Source organism: Taudactylus pleione, unplaced genomic scaffold (assembly GCF_031769625.1).
Source record: "Taudactylus pleione unplaced genomic scaffold, aTauple2 ptg000610l, whole genome shotgun sequence".
In the NCBI taxonomy this organism is placed as follows: Eukaryota; Metazoa; Chordata; class Amphibia; order Anura; family Myobatrachidae; genus Taudactylus; species Taudactylus pleione.
Genome location: NW_028285012.1, coordinates 1,384,911 through 1,397,506, shown reverse-complemented (window position 1 = coordinate 1,397,506; position 12,596 = coordinate 1,384,911). Strand labels below are relative to the sequence as shown.

The window sequence follows — 12,596 nt, the reverse complement described above, 5'->3', positions numbered from 1 at the left end:
ACTCCCACGATTGGTATAAACCAGGCGAATAGCTAAAAGCTTTATTTGTTGGAAAGCCCTGTATAAAAGTGGTAGAAGATACAGTCACTGGTTTTGAAGGTTTGTCCTGGGTCTGTAGAGTCATTCTACCCATTGATACTCGAGCATACAAATGTTTTGCAGTGGACTTTGTGGCGCATTTCATAAATGACCTCCATCCCCATGCCCCTGTTCTAATATGAATATTAACTCACAAAACTAAAATATTAGGAATTTAATGCTCACATTAGGAACTGTGCACTTCTGAGTTCTAATAAGCCTGAAACCACTGTATGCAGGTTAGAGCTATATATCTGGCTGCGTCTAGGCTACCAGCTGTCCTGGGTACATAATTAGCCAAATAGGGATATGTTAGGAATGATTTGCTTGGATTAAAGCTGTTTTATTTTTTGGTTTTGAAAATAAAATGCTATTTTTACAGCAGGGAGCATGTGAGTTATCTGTACTAAGATGTATTTGATGTATTTACCAGTCTGACACAGCTACTACAATTCTGAATACATTTGTTTTATGCCCCATAGCAGATGCAGTAGGTACTGCGATTATAATGTGACTGGGGAGGAGGATATGAGGAATGACACCACTGGTGTCTGCTAAGGGCTTAAGCTGTTAACGTAAATGTTTCCACACCTATGAAAGCAAATAACAAAACATGTGTAATTTCTGCATGTTATTTCAGTAATATATTGCTGCATTAGATAATAAATTTTATATATATATATATATATATATATAATATATTTGTAGAGAGAAGGAGAGAGAGAGAGAGATAGTATTTAGGCCATGCCAGGCTACAGAGTATTGACACAATAATAATTCATTTTCTGTGTTTCTGTGTGTTTTTATTCTATGACAGATGCACCTAGGAAGGAGGTGTACTTCATGGCCATTATTGACATTTTAACTCATTATGATGCAAAAAAGAAAGCAGCACATGCAGCAAAAACTGTTAAACATGGTGTAAGTATTGTTTTCCCTCTCATGGTGTGTTTCCAAAAGTAGAGGAACTTTTATAGGCACCATAGCAGTAGCGTTGCCTTCTCAATATCCATGTTGATGCAGCAGTACATTGACATTATGTGCACTAAAGCATAGAAGTAACACTGCGCAGGTCGTAAATTAATCCCTGCAGTTTTCCTGAACGGGATGGTTTTGGACAGTATAGGACACTGACACATGCTCTGCTGTGATCTGCATGTGGGGAAGTGGGGGGGGGGTAATGGCCTTGGGGTGGGGGAGGGTATGTACTATCAGTGGGGGTGGGGGATGGGTAAAATAAAGTAATATGATGCTGGAGGGGGGGGTAGAATAGTAAAAAAAAGGTGAGGTCAGCTGCAGCTCCGCTGTGCTCTTAATGAGGGGGGTGGAGTAATGACCATGTGGGTTGGGGGGGATTTACTATCATTGAGGTCAATTAAAGTAATATGACGCTGGAGAGGGGGTACAATAAAACAAATTACACTGGTAACAGGGAAGGGGAACAGGTGCGTTTTGCAGGGTGGTGGTTGGTTTATAAAACACAGATTTTCTTACTACTAAGGTGGTGTGGGGTTGTACTATTAGTAGGATTTATGACCACTGGGGGGGTCTATTGCCAGTGCGGATGGGAAGTGATTTTTTAATGGGGACCTATGGACACAGGATGGGACGAGACACCCCCTAGGCATACATATATATATATATATATATATATATATATATATGTTGTTTTTTTTTAATAAAATATTTAAATAGATTTTTAAAAATAAATTTGAAACTATACTAAATATAAAAGCCTGACAATTTCTGTCTGGTTTTGCCAGGAAATAATCATCAGTTAAGTGGTTAAGTAGTGAATTCAGCCTGAAATAATAAGGTGCAGAACATCTCAGAACGCTGAGAATGATACAACAAACTTATAGGGGAGAGGTTTATCAAAACTTGTGAAGAGGACAAGAGGCGGAGTTGCCAATAGCAACTAATCAGATTCTAGCTATTCTCTAAAATTCTATAAAATCTTGATTGGTTGCTATGGGCAATATCTCCACTTGTTCTCTTTAGAAGGTTTGATACATCTCCCTCTTAGCTACTATTGTGACTTTTTCAAGCATATTTTGGGGTCGATCTACTAATAATCATCTCATAAGGACAAATGTGGGGAATGAAGTAGAGCAGGCAGAGCAGCCGCAATGACGAGTAGACTTCCCCTCAATAGCCCAATATGAGCTAGGTGTCGGGCAACCATAATTTTCTTTTATTTCTGTTTTTATTTCAGTGCAGTTTTTCATTGCGTTTATGGGACATTGCACATAACATAAGTTATATACGAAAGTGCCAAGCTAAATAAAATAAAAATATATGTTGGCAGCTAAATAAAAGTAAAAGTGACCAACTAAATCAAATAAAAGTAAAAATGGGCAGTTAAATAACATAAAAGTAAAAGTGGCCAGCTTAAAAAACTGACCAGCTTAATAAAATAAAATTAAAAGTGGGCATCTAAATAAAATAAAACTGGACAGCTAAATAAAATAATAATGGCCAGCTAAATAATATAAAAGTAAAAGTGCTCAGCTAAATAAAAATACAAATGCCAGCTAAATAAAAGTAATAGGGACAGCTAAATATAAATATAAGTGCCCAGCTAAATAAAATAAAAGCAAAATTGCTCAGTTAAATAAAATAAAAGTAAAACTGGCCAGCTAAATAAAAGTAAAAGTGCCCAGCTAAATAAAAGTAAAAGAGGTAGCTAAATAAAAACACTGCCTTAAAGCCTGCTCATCAGAGTGACCGCTGTTTGCAGAGAATTCCCTCTCTGTGAGACAAAATCACTACATAATGCCAGCCTGAGATGGAGAAAAGTATTATATCCATAGAGAGAATTACTGGCTTCTTCATTGCTTGATAAATTGCATCAAAAACTTTCCCCATAGCTCACTATGGTACACTGGTAGCTGCAGATAACAATGATTTCTCCAGCAAGAAACGCTTAGTAAATTGGAGCTTTTCTTGCTTGTTGGCAGAATTTAAAGATGCCAGATAATATTAAACAGGAGTTAAACTCTTCATTGGTCACTTAGCACTGTCCCACTAGCACTGCTTTAGCCCCCATCAGCTAGGGACATCCCTCATGACATGACTTTGTGACATCAGGGGACATCCTCATTCATCACACAATTTTCACTTTAGTGCCAGAGGCACTAGAAGCCAACAACAGGACCTATCAAGCTTGTGTAGCAGAGACTTTGTGGCACCTCGAAAATTGCCAAATCCCTCTCTACCTTCCCTGTCCTAAATATTGTCCCTGCCACTGTAGTTTTGTGGTGGATTCTATAGGGTTCTTACAAATGATTGTTTATATCTTTAAAACTGATAAATGGGACCTGCCATAATGTCACGGTTTAATGACACTAATGTTTTTTCATGTGATAGTCACAGTCACTATATTATTTCCTCTACAGGCAGGAGCAGAGATCTCCACTGTTAATCCAGAACAGTATTCTAAGCGTTTCTTGGACTTTATTAACAACATCCTGACGTAACCTCTTCTGACACCCAAGAGAAAGTTCTGGTCAGTCAAGACAGACATTGATGCAGTTTGGGTGGAAAGACAGACAGACAGACCGTGCTGTAACTTAAGCTCATCATGCAGAGAAGGACCTCCAGCAACTTGCATCTTCTGGCAAAGATGACTTGCGTGCGAGATCACTAACTTCCGTCGCTTCCTGGCATAGTCCTAGTTATTTTTTACTTTTTCATGTTTAATTCAAGAAGGAAAAAAACAAAACTGAATCCGCTTTTCAAAGTTGCACAGAAAATATAATGCACAGATGCACGCCGCGCTAAATCAACGGATGAAGTATTTGAGATCCAGCAGAGCAAAATGCATGTGAAGTTTATTAAAATGGTATCAAACAGTAAACTGTAGATCAGTTTATTTTATTTTTATTATTATTATTTTTTTTTTTATTAGATCGTCAGTATTCATTACAATAATAAGAGCGGAAAGAGATAATGTTTCAGAGCTGCAAAATCTGAACATCACATGCAAGAAACTGGCGTCAGCGTAATGAGAATGGGTGGACAATTTCACATGAACATACAGACGAGCCATGCATCCCGTGTAGCTTAAATCAGCTTATTAGGAGCGTTAATGCCATAACGTCAGTGTATGCGCGTCTTTACATTTTTGCCACAATGACCTGCACTTTACAATGCACTGCGTCGTCGTCATTTTTTGGGAGTGTCGCCGTACCGTCCACTTCAATGTTACAAAGACAATTTGCTTGCATAGTTTTAGGCGTTATCAATAAACAATTGATTCTATAGCTTTGAAACAAGCAAGGCCATCTTAAGGAGTTTGATAAAGAACAACTGTTTACATCGTAGCGTGAGGGCACCTCTGTTCATGTTCCCAGCCTGTGATATTCATGTTTGTATCAAATATGTTTAGTAGACGTTGAGTTTATGTGTTGCAACAAAAAATACAACATTGAAAAGTAATGTGTATTCGGTGTCTGGGAGCTTCTAACATTTTGTTACCTTGGTTATTTTTTTTTTTGGGGGGGGGGGTTTGTTTAAGAGGCATATATGGCGAAATTTCCATGTTTACTGCTGGAAAATTATCGGTCACCTAATCACTGAAAACACATTTAACAATATATATTTTAAAGAGAACATGTCACCAGCAGAACTAGGGTTCATTATGTAGAGAATTATGGAAACTTGTCCACTAAAAACTCACGCCTCACCCATTCACCTCAGAGAGGATTTGGAGGGAGGTTTATCAAACTTTAGAGAGAGATAAAGTACCAACCAATCAGCTTCTAACTCTCATGTTACAGGCTGTGCTTGAAAACTGACAGAAGCTGACTGGCTGGTACTTTAACTCTCTCCACGATTTGATAAATCTGCCCCTTGGTAACCCATTAATAATCGTTTAACAGCGCTCCGTCTCTTCCCTGTTCTTAACTGTATTGGTGGAGAGAGCTGCCCAGCACATATTTTGCTAAACTTACCTCAACCTCTTCAAGGCAAACTGTGGATGGAGGGAAAATGTTTTTTTTGTAGTAACTATCAGTCAATCAGTTCTCTTAATGGCAGGGCACCCTTATGTAGTTATTTTTATCTTTTTATCAGGTAGAGATTTTTTTGCCCTTACACTGTGTTTATGTGATTCAACGCTGCTTCTGAGATCAAGACTGTTCTGTCTGTTATGTGCCCTTTTTCACACCAGTCAGTGTGGGATGGTCACCATAATAATGTGCCCACACACGGTAGAGGCAGCCATTTTGTACACAGCAGGGAAATAAGTCACAAACAAGTAGTCTTAAACAAATGAGGGGACATTTATCCACCAGTATATGTAAAGAATATTATGGCGTTCCCCTAGCAACCATTTCAACATTTGCCTTTTAATAAATGCCCGCCATGGACATGTAATAAATGAGCATAAAAGTCTGTTTTAGTGAAATGTGATATTTGAGTGAAATTTCTTTTTTGGCCAACAAATTATGCATGCTTACAGTTTTTACAGTGTTGTTACCTTTGTCTCTCAGTTTTGTTGTTGTGGAAACTGTTACAATGTGAGTTTGTCATTTTTACACAATAATTTGTAAAAACCACTAGGAAAAAAATACATTGTCTCTCGGTGAAACTTTCTCCAAAAAATGTATATATTTTATTTCTTTTTTTTGCTACCAGTCTGTTTGTTTTTGGACTTCATATTTTCTGATTACTTGCTACAGATCTTTAGTTTCTAAAATTTGCAATTCGCACTGTGGGGCAGCCATTTTGTGGACTGAACCAATGTTCTGCTTCATGCTTCAGCTGTGCCACTGGTTCCTAGGGATTGCATTCTCATGGAAATTGGCTCAGCCCATAAAATGACCGGGATGCAGTCAGGAAGCCGACGGTCGAAATGCCGACTGTCTAATCCCGGCAGGGGTCTAATGACAGGCATCTATATCCCGACGCCTGTCATTTTACCTACACCGGGATCCCAAAGCCCAGCATACTGATCGAAGGTAAGCCGCGTGCGGACAGCCGCGGGGGGGGAGGGATAGGTTAGGGGTTCTTGGGGGGAACTTAGGGCTAGGCACTCCCCCCGGGAGAGTGTTTGAGGTAGGCTTGGGGAAAAGGGGTTAGGGTTAGGCACCCCCGGGGGGAGGTTAGGGTTAGGCATCCCCTGGGAGACCTAAGTTTAGGCTGCGGGGAAGGAGGGGTTAGGTTTAGGCACTTAAAGGGGGGTTAGGCACTAGGGAGGGAGGTTAGGGTTAGGAACCCCTAAAGGAGGGTTAGGGGGGGTTAGGTTAGTCAGTACTTACCTTTACAGCTGTTGGGAACTTCACTGGTGCCGGTCTTCCGGCGTCGGGATTTGTACCGCCGGCAGGGCCGGCTCCACAGTTCGGAGCACAAACATGAGTTCTGCAAGCAGCAGTTTAAAACCACTACTTCCTAGGATGGTCAGACATAGCAAGCATCTGCTTGGTGTGCAGAGAGTCCTACAGATGTGTCCTATTTTACTATGGCTTCAGTCGCGACAAATAGCCCCTCTCGGCACACCAGGTCCCGTGCACCTCTGCATTCCAAAATGTGCATCTTATTCACATAAATAAAACTAGGAGCGACAGAACTGCATTGCTAGCGATCACTGATCAATGGGGTGTGCGAAATTTACATCTATTACTGATGTAAAGATGCCCAGTGTATGCACAAACATCTGTATATTCATTGCAATATTCTTGGAGTCTCACATTCACTGACAGGTATATAGTGGACTCCAAAATTAAGAGAAAGAAATTAGAAATTAGAACACAATACACTATAGTTTTTATTAGTATTAGGCTAAAATGATCCCAAATCAAGGGGATTATACAGTGAAATATAGAGGTTAAAAACTAAAAAATAACAACGTGCATAATGGTATAGTGGAATACTAGGTAAAACATCAATTTCCCACAGAAGATACATGAGCCACTTGAGAACTAGATAGTAATGTAGTAGATTTATTTTATTTCACGGTGCTGATACAATTAATTTCAGACGCATACTGTGATAATTTATATAGGGATATTTGGATCCTGAATCAATATTATAATACAATCAATAAGTTAAATTGATGATAATCGTGATTTGACATATGTAACTAATAATAGACTTCCAATAAATCTTTGTCTCTGCTGGCAACGATTGATTTTTTGGCTGACTTTTTTATGAATGCACTTGTAATTAGTGGGAGTTCTGGGAAATAAATAAGTTTCACTGCTGGCATAGACAGCAATCATAAGCCAATGACAGGCAAATTATAGTCCATATTTTAATCGACCAGTATCCTATCTTTGCTGAGGTGCCCAATTACCTATCCTTGTGTATCAATGCCTGTTTCCCTATAGATTGTAAGCTTGCAAGCAGGGCCCTCTTACCTCTATGTCTGTCTGTTATTACCCTGTTTTGTTCTATCAATGTTTCCAATTGTAAAGCGCAACGGAATATGCTGCGCTATATAAGAAACTGTTAATAAATAAATAAATAAATAAATAATTATTCATCTTTAATATACTGTACTATTTATACTCCCACCTCATCTAGTTACAGGACAATTATCCTACATTGTTTAAGATCTATTAATGGACCTCGCTTTTTAATTGCGTTTATTCACATTATTTCTAATACTTTTTTTGCACACATTATGTATGTTCTGTTATTTTTTAGTTTTTAACCTCTATATTTCACTGTGTGATCCCCTTGATTTGGGATAATTTTAGCTTAATACTAATAAAATCTATATTTTATTGTGTTCTAAATTCCTTTTGTGTGCCCATAAACACAATCCCTAACTCTTTCTCTTAATTTTACAGTTTCATTTGGTTGATTAGGGCTGCACCCCTATCACTAAATATCATTGATCTGAATATGCATGGGGTCTAATGGCCCGTACACATGGTCAGATCAGACAACGATCAGATATATTTGTCTGATCGTCCGCAATTGTGCTGGATGATGGTTATCGAACATCCAGCACATGCACCAACCCCCCAACTACTGATCGAGGGTCCCTATAGTAACTAGGCTAAACTGGTTGATATCGACCAGGTTGGCCTGCATGCACGGGCGATGGTCGATATCGACCATCCGTGCCCACGCATCGACCATCGTTTGGTCGTTTCAAGGGGCCAGAAACAGGTCGATTTGAACAATAATAATATGATCAATATCGTTATCGTTCAAATCGACCAGGGAAATCTGACCGTGTGTATACACCATTACACTTATAATTAACAGTGTGCAGATACCCTTTTCTTTTCCTTCATGAATATAGTGGACTCCAACAAAATGTCTCCTGCCAGGACAGAAAGGTAAGTTGCGTTTTTCAGTGTTTTGATGTTTGTTTAAAAGACCTATGCAGCCAAATTTGAAGCTGTTGTGATGGAACTGCAGACATTGGACAGAAGGCTAGCTGTGGTATATGCTCTGTGTTGCCATTTGTGATTATAGCTTTCATTATTTTCTATTATTTTAAGGACCACTAAACATTAATTCTAAGTTATTTTATTATAGGGACCTCCTAGTAATATCAATAATAGTTTGTTATTTCAGACAAGGTTGTAACTGTGGGGGGAGCACTTTTTTCTTTGCCCACCAATATTCCAGTAAGTCAACTAATACATTTTAAAAGGAAATACTGCTTCCTGTTTGGTCCTGATAACTCTCCCTGGACATTGCATAGCTAGCTGTTATGCCTCATATCTGTCCAGTTCTCCTTGTGTATGAATGAATTGATACCAAGCCCAGAAATATGGTATGGTGTTATATATTCGCTATTTCTCTCTTAGGGGGAAATGCATCAAGCCTTGGAAAAGTACAATGGAGAAGTTGGCCAAATAAACCAATCCGCTTCTAACTGTCATTTCAAATACCGTGCTAGATAAATGACAATTGGTAGCTGATTGATTGCTTTGGGCAAATTCTTCACTTTATATCGCTTGATACATCTCTCCCTTAAGTTGTTCAAAGTGTAGCTGTTAGTAGGAATTAGTGACATCTCTGAGGCAAGAGGCACAAAATGTCTCATGTATTGGTAATGTCACACACACATGCTTATATAGCCATAAAACTGCCCACAGCTCAGTGCCAGATTAACAACAGGGCAGTCGGAGCAGGGGCTGCATCAAATTATGTTGCAACAGGCATAATGTGAACTCGGGGCACTATGGCATAATGTAAACTGAGACACTACAGTGTGTTCAACACATTTGTGGTCCTGGCAGTATTTATACATTATACTTTTTAACAACCTTGCCAGTATATCATTTTGGCATTTGTATTGGTAGGGGTCCCCACAAGTTTGCCCATGGCCCCCAAAAACCATTATCCGACCCTTCCACAGCTTCTGTGTCAGCAACCTGCGCTTCATGTGAGGGCACACTGGGGACATTAAAAACACTGGGTGTATGGCATTGTGTTGCCCATTCAGTGCTCCTGGTGCCCCCTAACCATTGTCACTTTAAGTAACCACCTAGGTTTGCCTGATGGTAAAGCCGTCCCTGGATGGTCTCAAGCAGCTCCCCCACATCCAGGCTCAATATTGGCTGATCACCTTCACTTGATTAAAACTGGGCAGTTGTCTTTTGACTATGGGGTCTATTTACTAAGCAGTGTTAGGAGACAGAGTGAAAAGTGATAAGAAAGTGATAAGGTGCCAGCCAATCAGCTCCCAACTGTCATCTCACAGGCTGTGTTTGAAAAATGACAGTTGGGAGCTGATTGGCTGGCACCTTATCACTTTCTTATCACTTTTCACTCTGTCTCCTAACACTGCTTAGTAAATAGACCCCTATGAGAGAAAAGAGCATAGCTCAAAAGAGGAAGTGACATCACATACCCAAAATGGGAATCTATATATTGTAATAAAATCAGGTTTCTAAGAACTTACAATATTTATATAATATATGTAGTTTTATAGCATAACAATAACATTACTTTGCATTTCAATGACAGAAAGACTTTGATACGATATTTCACATTATATGACATTATGAGGGGAATTCAATTACGGCGGCTAATCAAGCTCCCGGGGCGCCATTCAATTAGCTCTGAAGCCGGCAGTTAACAGGGATTTTTTTTTTTCACATGTTAGAGGCAGGTAAAAAAAAAATCCCAGATAAGCAGCCCTGTTTTTGCGACCGTGGTCACGAAAACACATAGGGGGTCATTCAGACCCGCTCGCGAGCAAATGACGCTCGCAAGCGGGTCGATGTTTGCAGCATGCGCACGACAGAGGGAGCTCCGTCGTGCGCATGCGCGAGACCAGGCGAGCAACGAGAAATACGTCGCTCGGGGTCTCGCACCAAAGGGGGCGTGCTGTCGATGGTGACTGACATCACGCCCCCTTTGGTGGGCGTGCCGGGGCCGTGGCGGCCAGACAGAGGGTTTCCCATGGGAACGCCTACCGTCTGAAGCCGGCCCCACTGACATCAGTAATGATGTCAGTGGGAGTGATTTTGGCTCTGATAGAGCCAAAATCACTCCTGGGCTTGCGGCAGCGAGACCCTACCGCAGGGTCTCGTCGCAAGCCCGATGGTCAAAGACCATCGCGACCATCTTTTTGGCCACTCGCATATGCTGTGGGTGGTCACCCACAGCTATGCGAGCGGCCAGGAGGCCGCTCCATTTTCAGGTAGGAGGGCCCTGATTCAGAGCGAGCGCTCTGCTCAAAGCGTTCAGCTCTGAATCAGGCCCATAGGCCGGTGACCTTATCATGGATCCTATTTGTATTAGCCTGAAAACTTCGGGCGAATAAAATGGGATGTAATTTAATTGCCCGGAGGCCAAAAAAATGGGGTAAATCCCGTTTTATTCGCCCAAAAAAAGAGTCTTCAATATTTTCATTGCTATATATAATCCTGTATATATCCTAAACAAGGCTTATCATAGTATCATGTTATTTCAGGGATGATGTCAAGTTATGCAATGTAACCTTGTTCAGTTGAAATGTACACATTGGAGAAAGCTATGGGGTGGTCTGAACCAATGTTTATCAGAATGCATCCTTGTGACATGTACCAAGGCATGAGTCACTTGAACCCCTTTTCCACTGCTGCATTAACTGGGGTTATTGCCGGGTCTACCCTGGTCGCTGCTTAGTGGAAAAGGCTCCCTGAAAAATAACCCAGGTCAAATGACCCGGGAATCCAACCCAGGTAGCTACCAGGGTCAGACCCAGGATGGACTAGGATAATGGTGCAGTGTAAACGGTGTGACCCGGTTTATCCGACCTGGGTCATGCCTAAAATCGGCTGATTAGTGGTTGTGGAGCAGTCACCTCCCACTTTTTATGACCTCACAAGTTTAGCAGGGCAGACCAAGGTTCAGTGTGAACGGGGTTGACCTGCGAATAACCCAGATCGAAAGTGCAGTGTAAACAAGGTCTGACATGGGTTGGAACCATGGCCCTGAATCAGAGGCGCTCACTATTTGCGAGCGCTCAGAATCATGGCGAGACGTTTTTTTTTTTAACGGCCTCCAGGCCGCTCGCTAAGCTATGGGTGACCACCCACGGCTTTAGCGTGCGGCCTGGCGATGGTCGCGATTATCGCGACCATCGGGCTTGCTATGAGGCCCTTGTGGTAGGGTCCCGTCCACCGCAAGCCCCAGTGAACTTCCTGCTCTAATAGAGCAGGAAGTTCACTACTGACATCACGAATGATGTCAGTAGGGCCGCCCACAAACAGCAGGCGTTCCTTCAGGAACGCCTCCGTTTGTCAAGCCACCCCCCCTGCACGACTACAAAACAGGGCGAGCTGTCAATCACAATCGACAGCCGCCCCGTCTTGTAGTGAGTCCCGCAGCGAGTGAAAATTCACTCGCTACTGGGCTCGCGCCAGCACAGTGTGCGCATTGCCCTGCCATAGACCCGTCATCGATTATTGAAAGTCCCATGTATTTATTTATGCATTATCAGCACACAATGCTCCAATATTCCAATATAGAAGTGTCTCTCTGATGTATTATAGAACCATTCCTGTTTCCATAGTGGAGGTAACAAAGGTGCGACGGATAATGAGCGACAGAACATATACAACATACATATCTGAGCTTATACAAACGCTGGAAACATTTACTGCGGCCAATGAGTTTATGTTTTGAACTTGTAGCAATATAAACATTTTCTTGTCTGCATTGCTATATCATAGCTTTTTGTTAAACTTTGCTTAGGCCGGGGACACATCAGCATGACGTTAAAAAGACGCGATGGTCGTTCCAATTTCCCTTCATCCCAGAACAAACGACATAGAGCGTACACACCATGCAATTTTCCGAACGATGGCACGATACATCATGTCTGAGTATTGTATCCAATTAATCTTTTCTCCTGTACATGCTATGACTTCATCATGAAGATCACTGGCCGTTCAGGTGATGTCTTCAGGGGAAAGATTACACCAATATATCTTATGGTCTCCTGGTTGAGCATACACAGTGCACTATGTGAAGCACATCAGATGAGCAGATGCCATGAACGGCGCACGTGAAAGCGCGATAGAGCATACACTATGCAATGTGGATGATGGGGCATTCCT

The 12,596-nt window shown here is 41.2% G+C and overlaps 1 protein-coding gene across 1 annotated transcript in view; it reads left to right on the top strand.

Moving 5' to 3' along the window:
• PIP4K2A (phosphatidylinositol-5-phosphate 4-kinase type 2 alpha) overlaps window positions 1–5,698 on the top strand; it is a 164,087-nt gene extending 158,389 nt beyond the window's left edge. Inside the window, exons 10-11 of the mRNA XM_088454244.1 lie at window positions 896–999; window positions 3,477–5,698. Coding sequence (XP_088310370.1) covers window positions 896–999; window positions 3,477–3,557 — 185 coding nt within the window. The 3' untranslated portion in view covers window positions 3,558–5,698. The remainder of the gene's footprint in view (window positions 1–895; window positions 1,000–3,476) is intronic.
• Window positions 5,699–12,596: the final 6,898 nt, after the last annotated feature.